Source organism: Bidens hawaiensis, unplaced genomic scaffold (assembly GCF_021521415.1).
Source record: "Bidens hawaiensis isolate Kalapana, Puna unplaced genomic scaffold, B.hawaiensis_p1.1 tig00016203_1, whole genome shotgun sequence".
Lineage (NCBI taxonomy): Eukaryota > Viridiplantae > Streptophyta > Magnoliopsida > Asterales > Asteraceae > Bidens > Bidens hawaiensis.
This window is the reverse complement of record NW_027492477.1, coordinates 269800-293686: the sequence shown is the minus strand read 5'-3', so window position 1 is coordinate 293686 and position 23887 is coordinate 269800. Positions and strand designations below refer to the sequence as shown.

The following is a 23887-nucleotide window of genomic DNA, read 5'->3' as shown; positions in this document are numbered from 1 at the left end:
TGCTTCTCATATCGCGATATTATTATATTTCGATAAAAATATTACGTAGCATGTATGTATAGACGAATATTAGTGTTATTAGTATTTATGCTGGAGATAACTCATTAAAAATATCGAATCAGGAGTGAGACACCGAGACACGTTTAATTGGGTTCATGTATGCAAAAAGTACTAAATAATTAGTAATGAAAATTTAGAAATTATAAAACAATATTTTGATATAAGATTTGACTGAAATTACGTGTAACAACAAACATGAGAGAGAGAGAGAGAGAGAGAGAGATGAGTGTGTAGGTGAAAACACATAAAAGTAAGAAAAAGAGTAAACACATAAAAGTAAGAAAAAGAGTAAAATGCAATTTGCGTTCCTGTGGTTTATAAACAGGGTCGATTTAATGAAAAACAATGCAGCCATGTCAAACATCAAGAAAAATCTATGGGACCATTAGTTATTAATTTAATTGATTTTATTACTATATTTTTGCTATATTTATGTTATAACGTTAATGCCGTTTAAAAATTAGCTTATATATTTCGTTACTCGTTAGGGCCTACAGATCTTTTTATTTCGGCTCGGCCGAGGTACATAAATTCTCGGAAATGGCCTTGTGATCAAATATTCATCTTCTATTTTTAAGGAAACTATATAAAAATGTGATTCTAATGTTTAGATTAGTGATAATAGATGGTCATACTTAAGTGTTTCACAAAGCGTAAATAGATAAAAACTATGCAGCCGTTCAAACAATATATTTTTAAGTTCTTACCAACTGACTGGCCAGATGCTGGGCGGAAAAGGGTAGCACCAATCCCGGCTCCCATGGAAGCGAAAACCAGTGAAGCACCACATCTAACCGTGACACCATACACCTTTTTGCCAAGAACTTTGACTCGTTCCGACTGGTCAAAGTCAACATCAACATCTTCCACATGGTTGGATTTCAAAATGCCGCGAACAAAACGATAACATTCAATCCCAACCTGAACAAGAGCCATGATGCTGCAACTCCTAAAAGGTGACCTGCTCAAACAAATTCATCGCCTTTAGTGTTTTGAGATACGTGGCGTCATTGCAAGTAAATAAAATATTTTTTCCACGTGTAGAATATTAAAATTTTCGAACTTCCAGTTTTAATCTAGGCACCAATTTGAGCCAACTTAAGATTTTAACCGATTTTAGCAGCCAATCTCACTAACATATATATAAAAATGCATACTAGATGTGGCACTAGTTCATGTATTGCCAACTGCAACATATTTATCATATATTATAAAAACATCATTGTTATATATAAATGTGAATAAAGAAACTAAACTGATGGCTATATGAACTCAATACAGATTGATAGAATACGAAGAAATGAAGTCAACAGCGTATGTAAATTCCAAAAACTACATTTAGCAAAAAAGTATTTACGTTGTACACAATCATTGCATTTGCCTAAATGCATATATAAAACACAAAAACATACTAGAATGATATATTCCAAAACAATATGAAGTTAAATAAATAAGCATATATGTAGTTTTCGGAATATAAAATAATATATAAAGTATGATCAAATAATAAAAATTACATTGTACTGAAACAGAGTAGTACATCACTGACCTCTAAATGTTGTTTTGCTGACACAGAAAAAATAAGTATAAAATGGCATTCCCCTGTTAGCTTTGCGCATGGCAGACTTTGGGATATCTAGCATAAACAAAAAAATTACATTTTTTTATTATATTATATAAAAATTAGCTTGTGACAGTAACAAGAAAGTATGTATGTACCTTTAAGAAGCTTCCATGCAGCACGCTGTGAAAAATGGTGAACCGCAAGTCGTTCTAGAACATGTCTAGTAGTAACAACACTAGTCTGAAATGAAGTATAAAATATCATCCTAATGCTTAACCATATGAAAACAGTTAAAAAAGCAATTTCATATTAAATATCCATCCAAGAGTTCAAAACTTTTTAAATTTTATAAATACCATATTTACCCTTTCATAACACTAAAATATCAAATATTTCCATTTCATGATAAACAAAGTAAACCAATTGCTTATAACTAAATTCCTTATGATAGAACAAAAAAAGAACGTTAACGTCTTCTTATACGTTTGTTCAGTAAAGTAGACTGTTATAAGTAACTGATTTTATTTTATTTATTATTACAGAATGAAAAGTAACGAAAGTAATAGCGTTTTGCAAGAGTAAATACAATATCATAGAACTCTGAAGAATACATATGAATATTCAAACTTTTATATTGATATACATATGAATTTAGTTCATGGTTTAACGGCCAGGTCAAGTATTATTGTTCAAACAGTTATTATACTCGATTAAAAAAAATGCAGCCTTTACAAACACATTAACATGTAGAAAAGAAACTAATACTTCACGAAGAATTTGCTTTACTGATCTCTTGAAGGGTACAACAAAGTCAACATGATGGTTTTTAGAAGAATCCGGTGAGAAATCGTCGTCGTCATCTTCTACTTTAGGTACCAAAATGTGCAAATAAAACAATAAGAAAGACCTCAACGATGTTAATGCGAAGGATCTCGGTTGGAAAGCTGAAAACAACGGCTTTAGCTCAATGTAATAATCTTTTGTTCTGTAGTTGAGTGTATCATGTCTAAAGATTGTTTCGGATGCAGTCCTTAAACTCGAAAGGTAATCTTCAGTCAAAAGAGGCGGTGTCGCACCAGCATCACAATATGCAAATCTTTTTCCACTGAAACTGTTTCATTGATATGATAAATCATTTATAATTTAAACTTATATAAGCATATTGTTGTATCTGGAGCCAAAGGCCCGTTCTGGATACGTGTGATCCGGGACGAGCATCGTTGGGCATTTATTGCACAAGATCATGAATTAGAGGGTCTGTTGCAACCACATTATGTAATGCATTTAACGCGCATCACCTCCGTCTCATATAAAAGGAATTCCCCTAAGATGAGAGAGAGAGGCATTAAATAAAATCTACCTATTACTTGATACGAGCATTAATTATTATTTACTTTTGTTTCTTCCAGTCCTGTCTGGCCTGGAATACGTGTTTCAACTGTTTTAATTGTTATTCAAGTTAGTTTCCCAGATCCAATCTCTCAGATTTTGGGTATCGGATTGAACAAAAACCATAACCAAACACTTTGGTTATCAAAAAACCATAATTCATCAGTTTCGGTTAATTGCTCACCCCTACCAAACACCCCCTAAATCTTGATAAATCAGTTTAGTTTGTAACTCCGTTTGATGGATTTTCATTTCTAGAGTAGCTTGTCAGCTAGGGGTGCTCGTATTCGAATCAGACTCGAAAAACTCAAAATTTGATTCGACGTTATTAATCAAATTCGAATCCAGCTTCAAAGTTTCAAATCAAATTCGAATTCAGTAATCAAATTTCGAATCGAATCAGCTTTAAAATATTAAAATTCGAATAATTCAAGTATTTGAAATTAGAATCATTGAACACCCCTAGTTCGGTTTCGTGAGATAAGGTGTTCTCAATAAGTAGTTAAAGATTGCATATTTCAAACCGGTTACTGTTTATATGAGCAATCCCAAACGCTACTACAAGTTTTTACAGTTCAGTTATGAAGAAACACTAAGTGACCCGGTACAGATTATAGATAATCTGGGGGTTAAGTAATGTTTCCCACGAATGAGGTCTAGCTGAGAAGGCTGTTCTTCAGGAGACCTGCAAAACAAACACCGTAAGCTCGTCACTGAGAAGGGGGGGGTTCCTCCTTGTGACCACCCTCCGGCGTGAGAATCAGACTAGGTTAGGAATGGCAACGGGGCGGGTTTGGGGCGGGTTTGGCTTAACCCGAACCCGAACCCGAAACCAAAAACCATCCCCGTACCCGCCCCATTACCCGTCGGGTTTAATTCGGGGATTCCCCGTTTGGTTTTTTGTACCCCCCCGACCCGCCCCGTCCCCGAACCCGAAAACCCGAAACCGACCCGACCCGTCCCCGAACCCGAACCCGAAAACCCGAACCCGAAAACCCGAAACTGAACATTTATCGAAATAAACTTCTGCATCACACACATAAAAGCTGAAACAATGTGTTACAAAGGAAATAAAACCAAGTCTACATGGCCGAAAAATCATGCCAAATACACAAACTACAAAATTGCGACCAAATCTAAATACCAAATCAAACCAAATCATCCAAAGTCGTCGTGCCACTTTCTTTAGTACCTACCTACATTAAGAATATTTATCAATAAATCAACCAAGTTAAAAGAATAAAAGCTATGTTACAAAAATAGTAAATTTTATAAATATTATTACCTCTTCCACATCCATTTCATATTCAATGGTGCGGCAGTATGCCTCGGTCTCTTCCGAACAAGTTTCTATATTTAATAGTAATAACATAAACATATATTCATGATTATGAAGATAAATAACATGAGTAATAATGTAATATTCAATATAGCGTTACCTCGAATCTCATTCAACAACCAACTTTGAGCACACATTAAAGCCTCCAAAGTTTTTGGGTGAAGTCGACTTCGGTGAGGACTTATTAATCTTCCACTTGTACTGAACGCAGATTCAGAGGCAACGGTGGAAACTGGAATTGCCAATACATCTTTTGCCATCCTTTGAAGTGTCGGATACTTACCTCCATTTGTCTTCCACCAAAGCAACAAATCCAGTTCTACTTCATCAGGCAAAAGATTTTCTTTCAAGTAGTTATCTAACTCTGCCATATCATTCAAGTCATCATTCACCTTAGCTTTGGATTTAATGTCAGATAGGAATTTTTGGAATCCACCAGAAGAACACTCTGACAACCCCGAACTGAATAAAGATGAACTAGAACCACCACCTATAAATTAATGTGAATCAAGATAAATCAAATATTAGCAATTTATATTTATACTCATTAAATATTAATATGATTATACCTTCATAGTAGTTTTTACCACGTGAGTTGGTAGATTCATATTCTTTAAAAAAAGCTCGGACAAAATCCTCAAGAGATTTAAACTCTTCCTTTGCCATTTCTTCACCGTATAAGGCAGGCATAAGCAACTCTACGTATTTTAGCTTGTAACGTGGATCTAAAACCGCAGCCATCCCCATAATCCCATGAATTACAGACCAATATTTATCAAACTTGCTACTCATTTTATACGCCATTAGACTAATGTCAACAATAGAAGACTTAGTCCACTCCCGCATAGAAAAACGAATCTCACATATCAAAGGGAAAAAGACATTAGCAGTAGGATACTTGTTACCAGAAAACAAAAGAGTTACCCGATAGAATAGTTGTAGCTTGTTACATATCTCAGTTGCTAAGTCCCAATCAAGGTCCGTAGGCAAACTAGTATACCTGGGCTCTCTTTGCTTTAATCGCGTGAAAACATGTCTATAAGGTATAGCAACACTAAGCATCAAATAAGTAGAGTTCCAGCGAGTCTTGCAATCAACGATCAGTTTCTTTGTGTATTCCATTTCAAGTTGATTGGCTGCTTCCTCAAATTTTTGCTCTCTTTTTCCTGATGCAGACCAAAATAAAACACTATCTCTAATTCTTTCAATCCCATCCTCAATAACAGACAAACCATCTTGAACAATCAAATTGAGAATGTGCGCGCAACAACGCATATGAAACAACTCTCCTTTCCTCATGAGTGATCTCAATGGAAGCTTCTGTAGTAACTTGTTGATAATTGCATCATTTGTGGTACAATTATCAACGGTAAGAGTAGACACTTTTCTATCAATATTCCAATCACATAGACAATCATATAGCGTATCTGCAAGAACATCAGCTGTATGTGGTGCAGGCACATAAATAAACCTATATAAAATTTATGCATCAATATAAGTGTAAAATACATTTAAAGTTTTAAACTAACTTTATATTAGACTTGTACAGCTTTACCTCATGATTCGGCTTTGCAAGTTCCAAGAGTCATCTATAAAGTGTGCAGTGACGGCCATAAACCCTTTTCTTTGATGGTTAGCTGTCCACATATCAGTAGTTATTGCCACTCTACTTGTGATCCTCCCTAATAGTTTCTTAGTTTTCACCCTTTCATATTCATAAATTTTTAAAATGTCGCTCTTGATGGTATTTCGACTCGGAACCTTAAACAAAGGTTGAAGACCTTGAACAAACTTTCTAAAACCATGATGGTCCACCGTTGTAAGAGGATACTCGTGCACAATAATCATCTCCGCGAGATCTCTCCTTGAGTTGTCTGGATTAAACGTGTAGTTGGAGAGATATGATGAACTACCATCAACTTTCTTTTGCTCCATAATCAAGATGCTTTGTCGTATATCTTTAACAGTTCGTCTTGGACAACGTTCAAAATGATCTCGTAAATGCGATGTGCCGTTTTTGCTTGAACCTCCTAGCTTTTTCTTACAATAGTTACATTCCGCCTTATCTTCACCGTTCACTTTCATTAATTTAAAATGGTTCCACACGGCAGATCTTTTCCTTTTACCACCGACATTTTGACCATCTTCAAAAGTATCATCAAGGTTAGACTCATCGTGGGTAGTAAAGTTAGTTGGTGGTGGTTCATTAGAATCATGTACCCCTTCACTGCTTCCTTGAGGAGTAGAATAAGTAGGAGTGTTTGAAGCAACGGGAGTAGGAGTACAAGTGTCTGAAGCAAATTTATCACCTTGTGATGCCATATAGTTGTAGATGCAACTGAAATAGAATGGCACATAAAAGTCAGTTTTAATGCATGTACAAAACCGAATGCAAAATAATACAACTGACAATTTCATGCTAAATAAACTAACTGATAAACTAACTGACAATTTCATGCTAAATGTAAAGTAGTAATCTGTTTGGATCAAAATGTTATTTTGGGTTAGCCTAATCTTGAACCACCCATTTGATTGTATTCTAGTTGTTAATGCATGTATTGCTTTATCAGATGGTGGAGGTGATAAGACTGGGTATGTTGTAAGCTTGGCAAAACGTGTGGGTTTGGTCGGACTCACAGGTCAAAACAGTTCAGGTCGAATCAAGCTGTTTCAGAAAATGGTTACATTTATTTGGGTCAAAACGGATGTTTCTAAATTGAACTCGGATTGAACCGTAGTGTGAGGCGGGCTGCAACAACCGTAGTGTTAATTCATTTAAATTAATTTTAAGTCACAGATGTTATAATGATTCGAATAAACCTACTTTGATCCATTGTCTAATTTAAGCCGCCCTGATTTCGTTTTATTTTCCGTTTTATGTGTTTGGATCAAAACAGATTACTACTTTACATTTATTGCCTTAAAATATAAAGTAATAAAAACTCTAACTTCTGATCCAAACACATAAAAAGGTTTATATCTTCTGATCCATTGTCCAAACACATAAAAAACTCTAAAATAAAAGGTTTCTTCATAACACCACCAAAGGGTTTATATCAATTTCATGTACCACAAATTCATGCTAAATATAGGAATGAATTTAGTATAGGAATGAATCCTTAACACATGTACAAAACCGAATGCAAAATAATACAACTGACAATTAGGGATCTTACATTACAGGTGGTAGCCTGGTAGAGTGGTAGGATGAGAACGAGGAGGAGGAGGGTGGTCCGGTGGTGCAGACGGGGCGATTGATGGTGGATTGGTGGTGGATTGGTGGTGGATTGGTGGTGCTGCGGACTGCCGATTGGTGGTGCAGATTGATGGTGCTGCGGATTGGCCGATTGGTGGTGCACTGCGGACTGCAGATTGATGGTGGATTGGTGGTGGATTGGTGGTGCACGGTGGATTGGTGGTTATTAGGACTGAGACAGAGACGGCGATGATTTGAGATTGTTAGGTTAGGTTTAGGTTTTTAATATATGTATATATATATTATTTTTATTTATATTTATATATATTATATCGGGGCGGGTCGGGGCGGGGGTACCCAAACCCGAACCCGAACCCGAACCCGAAACAATCCCCGAAACAATCTCCGAAACCCGACCCGAAACCGAAAAAACAAAACCCGACCCGACCCGAAATAAGCCGGTTTTCGGGTTTCCCCGTCGGATTCGGGGATTTTTGCCATCCCTAGACTAGGTTGCTCTGAATATAAGTGTATATTAAGAGATTGCTAGATAACTGGATAGCAGATGATCTTACCATTCCAAGATGTTGGAGTATTTATAGCCGAAGGTAGGTTTTCTAGAAGGTACAGCCGGCTGAATAGTATTCCTGTTCTACCAACAGTGGACTATGCACAGGCCATACTGGTTGGTGGATAGGTTACGGCCAACAGTAACAAAGTCGGCTGCACTATTCCACCAACTGTAGATTATGCACGTCCCACCTACTGTGGATTATACACAGGCCATGCTGGTTGGTGAATAGGTTACGGCCAACAGTAACACTATTCCACCAACTGTAGGCTGCGCACGCCCCTCAGTAAGAGTTGGTGAGTAGGCAGCGGCTAATAGTGACAAACAGTACTAGAGGGTGCTCCTCCTCGTACTGTTGTCGGTGAGCTGTCACCCTGTGATTGGCTCATGGGCTGTTCTGGTCAGATCGTCTGTCCTATCCATACCTTGGTAGGTATGGTACAAAAGATCTTTCAGAATCAGACTGGCTCATTTGGGCGGGATTGTTCCCGCCTTGCTCATTCCTTCACGTGACTGCTGAAGTAGCTAGTGTCTTGTGCGTGTAGCTCTGCTGTCTGCGGGTAGACTTCCCTGATGGCTTGTATCCGCAACTGCGGGAACAGGCGGGGTACTTCACTATTGGGAGGCTTTCCCTGCGTGTACAGCTTGCGTACTGCGCGTAAGATTCTATGAGCATGGTGGGTCCTGCGGGAGCAGATGGCCTTTGCGCAGACGTACCTGTTCAAGGTGAGTCTTGCGGGACCAACTGGTCCCTGCTGGGACCTACCTCTTCAAGTCCCCCCAGTCCAATGTTCTTGTCACGAATGTTTAATAAAGTGAGGTGAACTTTTGGACTTTAAGCAAGGGGTTTTGAAAAGGGTTTAGTTTTAAGGTTCTCCGTGGGGATTCTTCCCGCGGGTTTCCTAATGTCACTTGCAAAAATTCCCGATTTTTTTGCTTGATCTTTGGGTATGATGCGGGTAGGTATGTAACCTTCTCGCAAGTCAGGAGCGTTGAGTCTCACTTGTGTGGATTCTCCTTGAGGTTTTAGTGGTTTTGAACATAGTGATCAATTATGTTAAACCACCAATTCCATCCTGGAGCCTCAAACAATGTAGTTCTCGACGTTCCCGCTATGCGGGGATGTTATTTCCGTTTCCGCAAGCATTGCCCAGAAGATCCTTCTTGGTTTCAATTCCCTGCGGGGCGCTAGGTACGTAAAGGGTTGACTGAACACTGTACCCGCGCTCGTCTTACGGTTACTTTACTTTCAAGGTGCCTCTGGCATCAATTCCCTGCGGGTGCTAGGTATGTGAAGGGTTTTGCCTTAACACTGTACCCGCACCCGTCTTATAGTTACTTTGTTGCCGGGGTATTCTTGGCTTCAATTCCCTGCGGGTGCAAGGTATGTGAAGGGTTTTGCCTTAACACTGTACCCGCGTCCGTCTTATGGTTACTTGGTTGCCAAGGTAAGGGGTGTTTTCCCGCTTACTTTTGAATCTTTTTGAATTTTGAAATTCAAAAGGTTGGTAAGGATAAGAACAATCCAAACATCTGAAACGTCGTGCGACAGTTTCTTCTGACTGTGTCAGGACGTGCAGGAAGTTATGGTGACGTGACAGAACATGGTCATTCCAGTCGCTTTTTCAGGCGCGTGGGCGTGTTTTTTCGGGCGCGTGGCCGCGAAGTTACTGGCACGTCCTTTCAACAGCTGTTGCCAGCTTGCTTTTTGTCACGTGTCATAGTTTCATTGCACTGTCGATTTCTCTCTCCTCCGCATTAAATTCACCGCATTAATTGCGATTACTATATAAAGGGGGAAGAGGGTTATTTGCAATTCACACTTTCACCTCTCTTCTTCTTCTTAGTGATTTCCGGCAAATACTCCCCTTTTTCAGGCAAGCATTTTCCCGAAATCACTCTTCTTTCTGCAAAAATGTCTTCTCATGATGCTGAAGCTGTAGCCGACGATAGGAGTACTGCTGGCGAGTGCCAGTGTGCTCTACCTATCGATCAGTACCAGTACATCGTCAGGAAGTTCATGCTCGAGTCCCTCGAGCCTGAGTTTCCTGAATCTCACCAGACTGTGTACGACGCCCCCAGTGGCAAGATCGGGGTATATGCTGCATTCTTTGTGTATGGAAACCTTAGGTTCCCATTGACAAAGTTTATGTACCGTGTCCTGGAGAGGCACGGGGTGCACCTGACCGAGGTGCATCCGATGGCGATTGCCAAGGTCCGGCACTTCGAGTGGGTGTGCCGGATTCTGGGTATTGAGCCCTACGTGGACCGCCTGATGACCTTCTATACTTGGAGGTGCGTCCAAGGGTGGTACACCCTGACAACCCGTATTAAGGGTTTAAAGATCTGCGTGACCGAGCGCAGTCTCCGATCGTGGAAGCGGGAGTTCTTCTACATCTCTGCCCGCGCCATCCCCATTGCTATGAAGTTCAAGAAGGGTCAAGCGCTTCCGATCCTTCACGCTTCCAGCTACCAGGAGGCGGAATGGTTCGCGAAGATATCCCGGGTCCAATCTCCGGTTTACCGGTTTGCGGAGTCCGGGATGGTGCTGCTGGGGATGAGCCGGGTATGGAAGGATGCGTCTCGGTTTCCTATCCTTCTCGAATACGGTTTGAACTCTATTCCTTATGGTATGTCTTGTCTTTCTTGCTGATATTAGTTTATTTTCTAACTCTTTTCTTTCAGAGGGGAATAATTTGGAGTCGCTCCTGTTCCCGCGGGAAGCTGACAGTCCCGTGCGGGTGGGCACTCGTGCTCTGGACGACAATGAGTTGCCCATCCTGGAGCAAACGGCGGATAGGTTTGTGGAGGTCTATCCGCCGGGCCAAGAGATCCTGAGCCACCGGCGGCCAGGTAAGGAGATATTTTATCCCGAACCCCTCAATGCTGTACCCGCTGTTGGAAATCCTTACATCCTATCTTCTTCTGAGGAATCCGCAGATGGTCCTCCCCTTGTGCGGAAGAAGAAGACTGCTGCTCCGGAGCTGATCCAGTGGTTCTATCTGACACGGAGTCAGATAGTGAAGAGGTGGCGGGGAAGCCCGTTGGTGAGAAGACCACTGCTCCGGAGGCTACGATCGTTACCTCCGGAGAACCAACGAAGACGGTGACCGGTACCAAGAGGCCGGCTCCATCGGGTTCCTCCCCGCCCGTCCGTACGTTCAGGGTCAAGAAAACCCGTAAGTATAATCATAAAGCCTTTGTAGATTTGTCACTTCATAATTTTCTTTTAACACTTTGTTTGTGCAGGCGTGGATGTTGACGCAATCCGTGGCGAAATGCAGGGGAGTACCTCCTCGCCCATGACGGTAGGCTCGGTCAGCCTTCCTGAGGCGTCGACCCAGTCGCCTGCGCCTGCATCCGCTGGTCCAGTTGCTCATTCCGTCGAGCCAACTGTTCCGGCCGAGATGACGTCACCGCCGGCCGTGAGTGCGATTTTTACAGCATCCTTCACGGAACCGGCGGTTACTGCTGCTTTTGAGGAGGCGGCGACCGCGGCGGAGACCACGACGGCGACCACGGCGGCTGCCACCATGCCCGCGCCACCGGCACCGACAGCCGGACCATCAGGTACGCGCAGGGCTTCCTGCCGATCTTTGCCACCTTCCCATCTGCCTGACCTGTTGGATGGATTTCCTTTAGGTTCAGGTGATGGGTTTGGCGGATATCGGCCTGTCATTGACCCTACAGGTGCGTAGGGTTCCTTTGTTTTTCCCCTTTTTTTTTTTTTTATCATCTTTTCCTTACTGTCTTTGTTTCTTTTGCAGTGTCGGATTCCAATGAAGTGTATGTTCCACGATGGAACATACGCCGAGGAACAACCCTTCGTACCCCTGTGGAGTGCGTGGACTGGGCCCGCCACGCTGCTCCTCATGGTGCGTTGGGGGAAGCCATGGCTAGCTACCAGGAGGGTAGGCTAACCAATGAGCTTCGGGTTCTCCAGGCCCGGATGCAGCCGCGCATCGAGCTGCTTTGTCGTGAAAACGACAAGTTGAAAGCAGCTCGCGCCAAAGACGTATCTGAAGCGCGTGCTCTCCGGGAGGAGAACCAACAGCTGGCGGCAGCTGCCGCCGCCAAGGAGAAGGCCTTCAAGGCCCTCGAGGTTGAAGTTCAGGCGCGACTCGAGGCCCGTTCCAAGGCTGCTCAAGCTGTGAATGAACAGCTTCGGCTGGCCAGGGAAACTGCGCGAAACGCAACCGAGAGGGCTGCCCAGGCTGAAGCCGTTGCTGAGCCTCTGCGTTTGGAGAAACACTAAGTGACCCGGTACAGATTATAGATAATCTGGGGGTTAAGTAATGTTTCCCACGGATGGCGCCAATGAAGAAACACTAAGTGACCCGGTACAGATTATAGATAATCTGGGGGTTAAGTAATGTTTCCCACGAATGAGGTCTAGCTGAGAAGGCTGTTCTTCAGGAGACCTGCAAAACAAACACCGTAAGCTCGTCACTGAGAAGGGGGGGGTTCCTCCTTGTGACCACCCTCCGGCGTGAGAATCAGACTAGGTTGCTCTGAATATAAGTGTATATTAAGAGATTGCTAGATAACTGGATAGCAGATGATCTTACCATTCCAAGATGTTGGAGTATTTATAGCCGAAGGTAGGTTTTCTAGAAGGTACAGCCGGCTGAATAGTATTCCTGTTCTACCAACAGTGGACTATGCACAGGCCATACTGGTTGGTGGATAGGTTACGGCCAACAGTAACAAAGTCGGCTGCACTATTCCACCAACTGTAGATTATGCACGTCCCACCTACTGTGGATTATACACAGGCCATGCTGGTTGGTGAATAGGTTACGGCCAACAGTAACACTATTCCACCAACTGTAGGCTGCGCACGCCCCTCAGTAAGAGTTGGTGAGTAGGCAGCGGCTAATAGTGACAAACAGTACTAGAGGGTGCTCCTCCTCGTACTGTTGTCGGTGAGCTGTCACCCTGTGATTGGCTCATGGGCTGTTCTGGTCAGATCGTCTGTCCTATCCATACCTTGGTAGGTATGGTACAAAAGATCTTTCAGAATCAGACTGGCTCATTTGGGCGGGATTGTTCCCGCCTTGCTCATTCCTTCACGTGACTGCTGAAGTAGCTAGTGTCTTGTGCGTGTAGCTCTGCTGTCTGCGGGTAGCCTTCCCTGATGGCTTGTATCCGCAACTGCGGGAACAGGCGGGGTACTTCACTATTGGGAGGCTTTCCCTGCGTGTACAGCTTGCGTACTGCGCGTAAGATTCTATGAGCATGGTGGGTCCTGCGGGAGCAGATGGCCTTTGCGCAGACGTACCTGTTCAAGGTGAGTCTTGCGGGACCAACTGGTCCCTGCTGGGACCTACCTCTTCAAGTTAAGTTCGGTTAATGTCAATAACCAAAACCATAACCAAACACTCCGGTTATCAAAACACGAGCGGTTTCAGTTAATTTGGTTAATGGCGATAACCGAACACTTTGGCTATCAAAAAACCAGAACCGATCAGTTTCGGTTAATTCAGGTATTGTTTAGTTAATGACAATAACCGAAACCATGAACACTTCCACTTCGGCTATCAAAAAGCCGTAACCTTTTAGTTTTGATAATTCAGTTAATAGCAATAACCGAAACCATAACCGAACACTTCGGTTATCATAAAACCATAACCAATCGGTTTTAGTTAATTCAGTTACGTTCGGTTTATTCGGTTATTTCTTCAAATCACTAAAAGTTAGGCATTCAACAACAACAACAACAATAATAATAATAATAATAATAAACTGTAGATGTTACCCGAACAAAGCTGTAGATGCTGCGAATGGTGTGACGTAAGCAGTGGCGGCGGAGTATAAGCCGGTGGAATGTAAGGTATGGCCATTGAGGCTGGGGTTATTCTTCAATAGATCCATTAGTAGTATACCTATTCCCGCCATTCTTATTCTTCACAATAATAATAATAATAATAATAATAATAATAATAATAGTCAGAAGAAGCTGTTGAGATCAACGACGGAGTTGGTATGTTTGTTAGGCTATATGTTAGGCTCAGGATGTTCACAGTTCGGTTTAAAACTGTGAAACCATTTAAATTGATTATCAGTTTGGTTTACGGTTTATGTTGAAAAATCGGTTGTATGAAACCAGACCGGACTAGAAGATTTATTTATATTTTTAAAAATATTTCATATTAGATATATCCAATTCTTATTAGAGCCACACGCAGGGCCGTCTCCGAGTATTATAATACCCAAGACAAGTATAAAAATTGGACCTTGTATAATTTTTTTAACTAAAGTATATTTAGATTACTTTACACACAAATACACACACACAATGTTATAAAAAGAATAGGAAATAATAAACCAAGAACTAAGTAAAAGAAAAAATCCATAAAAGTAGGATAAATAAACAAATGAAAAATTAAATAAAACAGAATAAAAAGTTTTATACAATTAAATTAGGTAATAGAAAAATAATAACTAAATTTATTTAAAGGTCTACCAAATGTTGATGTATGGCAGTCTTCTATCTTACTTTTAAATAAAAAAATCAATTGAAATATTGAATAAAAGTCATGCCATCTTCTTCATTTATTCAAGGAACACACGACTACTTCTACGCTCATATTTCTAGCCGGAAAACATTATGTATAGTAAAAAATCACTATTTTTCTTGTCTTCTTACATGTCTCTACTCACATCTCTATATGGTTTAAAATTAAAGAAATATGAAGACCTTATATACCCATAGTAGCACCTCCATCTTCGTGCCCCTCGCCGGAAAAGTGCCCTAGACGCCGACGGAGTCCCACACGTAACTATAATACATATTTGGATTTTAATTTGTATGCATACATACTTTTCCGCTGTGTTTCCAAGTCTCATTAAAAGGAAGAAAGGAAAAGAAATGAAAGGAAAACAGGAATTTGTGTGTTCCCAAGTTTTTTTTTTTTTTGAAGGAAAGAAACATCAATTTGTGTTACCAAGATTTATTTAAAGATGGAAAGGAAAGGAAAATGGGAGAAAGAAAGATGAAAAATAAGGAAAAATCTTTTTTTTCATTTTGAAAAAAATTGAAAAGAAAAGAAAGGAAAGAGGGAAATAAGAAGAAATGGAAAAGAATTGAATGGAAATGAAAACTTTCTTTTTTCTTAATGTATGTTCAAATATTTAACTTTTTCAAACTATTTTGTAAGCATGTACATGAAGTATGCATATATATTTGATAAATCAAGAAAGGTACAATTATTATATCTATTACATATTGAGGTATAGTTAATTCGTTGGTTTTTTATGATAAATTCAATTCATTATTGAAGCTCAAACCGTGAAATCAAACCGAAACTAGACTTTTAATAACGGTTCAGTTTGGTTTCAATATTCAACCGTTTGGTTTCAATTTTCAATTTTTATTCTTAAAATCAATTTATGTTGTAAGTTTAATATAACAAGTCATGGTTTCTTAATGTATATATCATGTAAGTTGTGTAACCATCATAAACGTCATGTTACCATGAATAGCACATGAAAGATAAGTTTGATCACGATAACCACGTGCATTTGTAACCATCGTACGTTTTTTTTTTATTATTATTATTTTTATTATTATTATTATTATTATTATTATTTTGTGGCTTCCATTTATAGAAAGTAAAACTAGCAAAAACAAAAGCAAATGTAAAAATAAAATAAAATAAAATTTTGTTACTTTATGTTATTTAGTTGTAGAAGTAGTCGAGTTGCAAGTTGTAACTAGAAGTATACAAATCGGTTTAAAAGTCAAAACCTATTTGGATTGAAACCAGCTTAGTCTGGTTAACAAAAGTCAAAACCAGTTTATGATCGGTTTCGTTTCTGGTAGGAACTGGTTTCTTGACCAGGTTATGATTAGTTTCGGTTCAGGGTTTAACCGATTTTTGCCTCGTTTCGGTTCGGTTAGCTGGTTTGGAATTGGTTTTGGTGAAGAAAATTAAAACCGAGTCTAAACCTACGGTTTCAGTCAGTTCCGAGCTAGTTTCTACATAATCGGTTTCAAATTGGCCGGTTCGATTAACCGGTTTATTTGCCCACATCTAGTTGTAACGGACCTCTACCCCTCCACTTTCTTGTCATCACATTTAATAGTTACTCGTTCTCATGAACAACCAGTCAACTCATACATTTTCATGTTTATCTTTACCGTTTCATGTATTGTCCACTCCTACTTTCTGAGCCTCTACCTTCATCGAGGCTTAGAAATGTCGGATGTTGTAGGATGTTTTGAGCATTAAAGTTAATGCTTTATAGTTTACACTTTAGTCAAATTTATGTATTGTTGTTGGCTCACTTAGGCCAACATTGTTGGTCTTAAGTTGGTATATAGGATTAAGAGACGTTCTGATGGATTTGCCGGTATATATAACGTCTTTTAACAAAGGGTATCGACTATAATAAGAAACTTATTCTGGTTGTCAAACTTACCACTATTGAGTTGGTTTTATCGGTGCCTGTGGATGAGATATTTGGAAAGTCGATGTCAACATCGTCTTTCTTCATAAACATTTATCTAAGGTTGTTTACACGACCAAATCTCTTGTCTTTGTTTGGGCTTAAACCAACATGATACTTTAGTTTTCCAAGCTATTTAGTACTTACAAGTTACAACTCTTGTTACATTTTCGGTTTAATGTGCTTATTTATGATACATTTATGAACTTTGGTGTTAGAGTTGTACATTGTGCTTTCAATCTTTTTATTTTTTACTTTTAACCTTATACTTTTTATTTTTTACTTTTGACTCCTATACTTTTTATATTTTACAAGTTTGTCATAAAGTATTTTTATTTTTAATCCCAACACTTTTTCGCTTTCAACTTTGGTCCTCAATAAATTATCATCTTTTACAAATTTACGTCTAACGATTCGGTTTTAATTTTTGTGAGTGCACGCTGCGACGAGCGTATGTGGTTCAACACTTTTATGTCTATTTTCCCTTTTAACGACGCTGTCATAACATGTTGGTCATCAGTTAACTTAGAAACCGGTTTGAAATCAATAATGTAGATACCGGTTTGGAACTGATTGAAACCTTATGTTCGGAACCGGTTTGTAATTTCTCCATCAAAACTGGTTCAAACTAGCTAGACGAACAATAGCCAGGCAAAACCCGAATCGCAACCGTCCATAACTTGATCAAGAAACCGGTTTCAACCTAAATCGAAACCAGTCATAAACCCGTTTTGACTTTTATTGATCAAACCGAACCGGCTTCAATCCAACCCGGTTTCACTAGTTTTAGAGGTGGGCAAAAAAACCGCTTAACTGAACCAATTGGAAATCTAACCAAAACCGAACTGGTTTGAAACCAATTATGTAGAAACCAGTTTAGAACCGATTGAAACCTTATGTCCGAAACCGGTTTGTAATTTTTTCTCCACCAAAACTGGTTTCAAACCGAAACCCGAATCACCACCATTCAAAACTTGATCAACAAACCAGTTTCAACATAAACCTGTTTTGACTTTTATTAATCAAACCGAACCGATCGAATTTCTATGCACCTCTAACTAGTTTATCATCATGCTTTGTGTCATTTAATGGGCCCACAGGGTTATACTCAATAAACCTGCTACCTCTTCACCATTCACATATCATAACATAACATCAATGTAAACCCTCACCTTCCAATATCATCATCATCATCTCTGCAAATTTTCCGAATTTACCCTTCACCATCACCACCACTGCAAATTTCCAATTTTACCCTTCCTGCCCACCACTATCTTTATACCCATATATGCACAGTTGCACACACCACGAAGCTTCTTAAACTGTTTCTTGAACCTAAACCCACCATCAAACTACCATAAAGCTTTGACCTTTAGTCTTATCAAGACACCTACACATGATTCTCACAAGGGTTTTCAAAGTTTTGACCTTTTTGTAACCTGGGTCAGAATTCTTTTGACTTATTACAGTCAGATCTTCAAGAATTAGTTTAAGTTTGGATCTTTTTTAGTTTTACAACATACCCACTTCTTATTTCTTGATTTTTCTTGATTTTTTATTGATTTTTAGGGTTTATTTCATGATTTTTGGTATGTATTTGTTAAGGATTTGGTGTTTTCTAGCTTAAAGTTGTGCAGATTGTTCCTTTTGACCTAAATATTCATCTTAAGGTTTCAAGAATTTTTTTCTTGATTTTTTTTCTTGATTTTTAGGGTTTTATTCAAGATTTTTGGTATGTATTTGTTAAGGATTTGGTGTTTTCTAGCTTAAAGTTGTGCAAGATTATTCCTTTTGGCTTAAATATACATATTAGGGTTTCAAGAATTGTTAGATGTTTATAATGGGTTGAGTGTTGGTTACAATGCTACTTTAGTAAATTAGGGTTTTTTTGTTTTTTTAAATTTTTTTTATTATGTTTTTGGTTCTAAACTTCTAATATGTCCTGTTAGTAGTTACAATGCTACTTTAGTAAATTAGGGTTTTTTATTTTTATTTTTTAAATTTTTTTGTTATGTTTTTGGTTCTAAACTTCTAATATGTCCTGTTAGTGAAGTGGGCATATTTAGATTATTATTATTTATAAAAGCATGGCTGTGAATAGTCAATGTTTTGTGGAATGGAAAGAACAATATGTTTCGAAAGAAAGGGGTAAAAGGGTAGTTCACTATTTCTTGAAAGACGCTTTGGGTGAGTCGGTTTTAGCGGTTGTGGGAACCGAAAGGAGTGTTAGGCATATGCTTTATGTGGTTGCTGAGGAGTTCTTGAAAGCCAACGAGGCCGAGAGTTCGGTCATGGCAGGGTACAGATGGAGGTCAAGGAGAGAGGTTGTGAATTGGCTGACTTCTATGTTATCAAAACAGAATGTGCAAGGTGAACATTTGAGTAAGTTTCTTGAATTCATACAATCATACTAATCGGTTGCATACATTGTACCTTGAGATGTTTATAAATGTTCCGCCATTGTTTTTTCTTTATACTTGAAACTTTATCTATGTTGTCATGTTCATGTTGAGAAGCTTGTTTTGTAACTTTTAATAATATATTAACAAGTTGTGGTGTGAAAGGGTATATATGTCATTCTACATTTATCGCAACGATCGGTTTTTTACATGCTCTCAAAGTCTGATTTTTGTGATCTGAAACTCATAATTGATCAACTTCAAGTTGCAATTAGAATACTTAGAATATCACATTTTTCTGTTGGTTACTGTCTTTCAATGGTAGGTCTTAAAATGTCTTATTTTCGGTAACATTTTTTGAAATTTTGTTGGTTGGAAAGCTTGTTTTGGATCATAAATCTCTACAAAGTATCATAAAGATTTGAGATGACGTTTTTTTGTCGTGTTTTTGTGTCGTATGATTTTTCCCAATATTGGGGCGGTCTTTCACAAATATAATAAAATCTACCAATTTCCATAAACATGTGGTAATTTTTTTTATCGGTGTCCTTAAATGTTGTGCATTGTGTTATCTTCGTGAAGTTTCTAAAGTGGTAACAAAGTTTCTGTTATTTTAATTATGCAGTGTCCCCTAAAAGTGATCACATTTCGGGAGTTGGTGCTTCATTTCAGAATCGGCTTGCAAGAAATTTAAACACACGAGTACCGGATATAGTGTGGTCAGGTGCATCGTGGATCTGCGGTAAACAACTCAAACATTTCCCAGCATTTTGCAGAAACGGGATTACAATTGCGGTAAGCTTGTTACTTTTGGTTTACACTATGTATTCACTTTTGATATAAATGCATTTCCTTAAATAAGTAATTGGTGTCTATATTTACATTATTGTTGTGATTATACTATATCAGTCATAGTTAACATATATGAATCATATATGTTTTATTCTAAAAGTGGACAAATGTGAAAACAGAGACGTAAAACAATAAAACGGGAAGTTTTTTTTTTTTAATAATAATATATAGTTTTCCACATAGGGCTTGTTAGGTTGTGCGTAGAGAAACAAATATGCCAGTTCTTGTTTTTAATATTTTAAATTTCTATGCATAATTAAATGGGTCAAGTTATTCTACGAAGGGGGACAAAAATGAGAAGGATGAGAAGGATTTGTAGCCACACAAAAAACCCATTAAAAAAATAAATAAAAAAATCATAACTTAAATTTTAATAAAAAAACCGAAAAAAGTAAAAACACAAAAATGTTTCCACCTTCTTTCTCATTCTCATAAAAAAAAACACAATGGTAAGTGAAAAGTCGTCGTGTCTTTTTGTTTATCATTGTGTTTTGTGTTTATTTTCGTCATTGATTGTGTCTTTTTTAATTGACATTGTGTCTTTTTTTCTTTATATTGTGTTATATTACTCAACATTGTGCTATATTTTGTTTGGCATTGTGTTATATTTTGCGCTCTATTGTGTCTTTTGTTCATCTTCGCCATTGTGTCTTTGATCTTTGCATTGTGTCTCTTCGTCAATTTTTTTTTATTGTGAACGGGATTGATGTCGGAAACATTTTAGTTTTAATTTTTTTTGTTTTTTATTTATATTTTGAGTTATGATTTTTTATTATTTTTTTTGAATTTATTTTTAAGGGTTTTTTTGTATGGTCACAAATCCTTCTCATTTTTGTCTCCCTTTGTATTTTAACTTTACCCCGTGTAAAATTTTCAGGTGCAATCATTTGTTTATGTTATGGCCGAAGAGGAAAAATCTCACCTTGCATATCTCGAAGATATGTATGAAGACCGAAAAGGTCAAAAGAAAGTCAAAGTCAGATGGTTTCATCACAGTCAAGAAGTACAAGCTGTCATTACCCTTAAAAGTCCTCACCTAAAAGAGGTTTTCATCACACCTTACGCACAGGTCATCAGTGCCGAGTGCGTGGACGGTCTGGCCCTTGTTTTGGCCCGTGAACATTACGAGAAATGCGTGTTCACGCTCCCGGAAGATTTATTGAACCGGGTCCATCTTTGTTGGAGACAATTTAAAAACAATCGTGTGAAACCGTTTAAAACGAGTAAATTAAATGGTTATTATGATCAGCCTGTTTTTTCGGTTTTTGATACCGATATTCTTGATGATGAAGAGAATAGCCCGGGAGGTAAACGACCTAGGAGTTCTAGAGGGCGACAGGTGGCGTTGTGTGATTCGTCTAGCGTGGATGCGAAATATGAGATTTTGAGAAGAAAGCTTATTCCAAAGTACGTGAAGAATCGGGATTCGGATGCCGTGTTTTTAAAGGTTAATGAGAAGATAGAATTATTGTGTTTGGATAGTGGTATTCGTGGATGTTGGTTTCGGTGTACCGTACTGCAAGTTACCAAGAGACGGTTAAAAGTACAATATGATGATTTGAAGGAGGAAGGTGGAAGTGGTAATCTTGAGGTATGTGATTGTCGATAAATTTATTCTTTTAAGTCTGTTTTGGGTCCAAGACGAAACAAAACCAAGAATTTAATTTTTTTTTGTTTTTGAAAATTGTTTGTTTTTTTTTCGGTTTTACCATTTGGGCTTGAAAAGCTCGGGCCGAAATTTTTTTGTTCAAAATAGTGAGTTTGGGCCTGATTTTTTTTTAAATTAATATTTGATTATTACACATTTGAAACTAAATTTTTTGGGCCATACCGTTTTCTTATAATTTAGTTAAAATCGTTGTTACTGCGGTTTTGTATAGGTGCACAAATCGGTTTAAAACTCAAAACCGGTTCGGTTTGGTCCACAAAAGTCAAAACCGGTTTATAACTGGTTTTGGTTCGGGTTGAAACTGGTTTCTTGACTATGTACGATTGGGTTTGGTTCAGGTTTTGATCGGTTTCGGTTCGGGTTTTGACTGGTTTTTGCTCGGTTTTGGCTGGTTTTGGTTCGGTTAACTGGTTTTGGTGGAGAAAACTACAAACCGGTTCCGAACCTACGGTTTCAATCGGTTCCAATCCCGGTTTCTGCATAATCGGTTTCAAACCGTTTCGGTTTCAGTTCGAATTTCGGTTCGGTTCGGTTCGTTTAACCGGTTTATTTGCCCACCTCTACGGTTTTGTGTCTAATTTTTAGTTGCATATTTGTAAACACTAAACAACAGAAAAGATTTGACGTTTTTTTTGACTTTTTTCTTCTTTAAAGGAATGGATACCAGCTTTTAGATTAGCCATGCCTGATAAACTTGGGATAAGATGCTCGGGCAGGCCCACCGCAAGGCCCGCTCGCGTGGAAAGTGAAACAAACGATGCTTTCGAGGTCGGGTCCCCGGTGGACGGATGGTGGAGCGACGGGTGGTGGGAAGGGGTTGTGACCGGCATTGGCGCATCCGATGGAGATCTTCAAGTCTATATTCCCGGTACGTTTCTTGATTAAATTTATAAAAATAAAATGACCCGTTTCAACCGGTCATCCAAAAACCCTGTTAATATTGTATTTTCGCTTGACGAGTTTTTTTTTTTAAACAGGTGAAAATTTGTATCTTGAACTAGACAAAAAGAACATTAGGGTTTCAAGAGAATGGGTTGGAGACCATTGGGTTGATCTAGAAACAAAACCCAACATTCTCTCGTTGATTCCCGCCAATATTAACGAAATAAAGCCCGGAACTTTCCCATTTTTATCCAAAGAAAACCCTGAACCCGTTGACCCCGTTAACGGTTACAACGACCCGGGCCATGAAAAAGAAGACGACCCGAGTTCAGCCCGCGACAATGATTTACAAATCGTTGAAAAAGGCGAGCATACAAGCGAAAACATGGAAGCTTGATTACCGAAAAACTGAATGGCGGTTTATGTAAATAAGTGAGGGTAGATTTGTAATTTTTTTTACTGATTTGTTTTAGGGAACACCTAACTAGGAGAAAGAGAGACCCTATGGTGGGGTGGGTGTCTCCAAATTTGTAAGGTTTTTTTTAGTAAAAAAGTAACTACTACTTCTTGAGTCGGAATGCTTCGATGACCTGTACATTGTGCATTGAAAGATGTACGTTAGTCGTATGGAAAAAGGCGAGACCTTTTTAGGTTATGAATTATGAATATTGTTTATTATGTTTTTGCTCTTGTTTTATGTTATAGGTAGGGGTGTTTATGGGGCGGTTTATAATGTTTTTGTTTATTGTTAATATTTTTTTGGGTCGAAATGTTATTTTTTGTCACGTTGAAATCGAACGCAAACATGCAACAAACTACGCAAACTTGGTTGGTTGGGTTAATTTTGAAACGGAAGCTACTAACTTTGCTCCTCGGTTGGTTAATTAGCATGTTTCAGCTAACTCGCCTTGTTCGGTTGGCATTTTAGTAGACCGAGGTCTTAATACCGCCACTAGATTCCGAACATATTGCACACCTAATTGCGATGCGCACATTCGAATTTATATTTGTGAAAAAAACTAATTATATTAAAACTTATAAAAGAAAAAACATATATATTATATACTTTTGTAAAAACAATTTTATAATCACTTGCATTTTTGGTGTAGTAGTACTTTAATGAGTAGTTTTGGAACTTATCATTTGTCTATACAAAAGAGTTGTAAACAAGTGACTTATTGTCTAAAAGGCAAGTTGGTCTCCACCAATGACACTGTTTAATTTTTTTCATAACTTTTGTTTTAATAATTTTAATATTTTGTTATTATAGTTACTTTTAGAAAAATTGGATTTTAATAATCCCAACTTAATGTATCTGTGTTGATGGTCTGAACATTTAATAAATTTACTTTCATTGGACCCCTGTTAAAAAACTTAACGGCGTTAAGTTTTATCTGAATTTCAAATTGATGTTTTAAGGTTTCTAATTAGAATGAGGATATGAGTCGATTGATGCAAAACGATGCTTCAATTTGGGTGTTTGAATTTGCGGTTCACAAAAAGTAACCTGTTTGG

General features: G+C 38.5%; 2 protein-coding genes across 2 annotated transcripts; one reads left to right on the top strand and one right to left on the bottom strand.

Annotated features, from left to right (window-relative positions):
* Positions 1-941: 941 nt before the first annotated feature.
* LOC143550929 (uncharacterized) lies at positions 942-14024 on the bottom strand. Its single transcript, XM_077041475.1, has 5 exons — positions 13878-14024; positions 2390-2735; positions 1780-1864; positions 1610-1696; positions 942-1021 (listed from the first exon to the last, which is right to left on the bottom strand). Exons 1-5 carry the CDS (start codon positions 14015-14017, stop codon positions 942-944), a joined length of 738 nt encoding a protein of 245 aa, XP_076897590.1. The 5' UTR covers positions 14018-14024.
* Positions 14025-17648: 3624 nt separating this feature from the next.
* On the top strand, positions 17649-22769 carry LOC143550928 (uncharacterized). Its single transcript, XM_077041474.1, has 5 exons — positions 17649-18952; positions 19595-19764; positions 20699-21412; positions 22145-22358; positions 22468-22769. Exons 1-5 carry the CDS (start codon positions 18658-18660, stop codon positions 22767-22769), a joined length of 1695 nt encoding a protein of 564 aa, XP_076897589.1. The 5' UTR covers positions 17649-18657.
* The last annotated feature ends 1118 nt before the right edge of the window (positions 22770-23887 follow it).

Bases quoted from the DNA above. Each gene is read 5' to 3' on its own strand.
- LOC143550929 (XM_077041475.1), bottom strand. From the start codon at position 14,017: ATGGCGGGAATAGGTATACTACTAATGGATCTATTGAAGAATAACCCC. The intron at 1,865-2,389 runs GTATTAGTTTCT...ACTTCATTTCAG, and splicing joins TAAAGCAAATTCTTCGTGAA to ACTAGTGTTGTTACTACTAG. The intron at 1,022-1,609 runs GTCAGTGATGTA...TTGTTTGAGCAG, and splicing joins CAGCAAAACAACATTTAGAG to GTCACCTTTTAGGAGTTGCA.
- LOC143550928 (XM_077041474.1), top strand. From the start codon at position 18,658: ATGGCTGTGAATAGTCAATGTTTTGTGGAATGGAAAGAACAATATGTT. The intron at 18,953-19,594 runs GTAAGTTTCTTG...TTAATTATGCAG, and splicing joins TGTGCAAGGTGAACATTTGA to TGTCCCCTAAAAGTGATCAC. The intron at 22,359-22,467 runs GTACGTTTCTTG...TTTTTTAAACAG, and splicing joins TCTTCAAGTCTATATTCCCG to GTGAAAATTTGTATCTTGAA.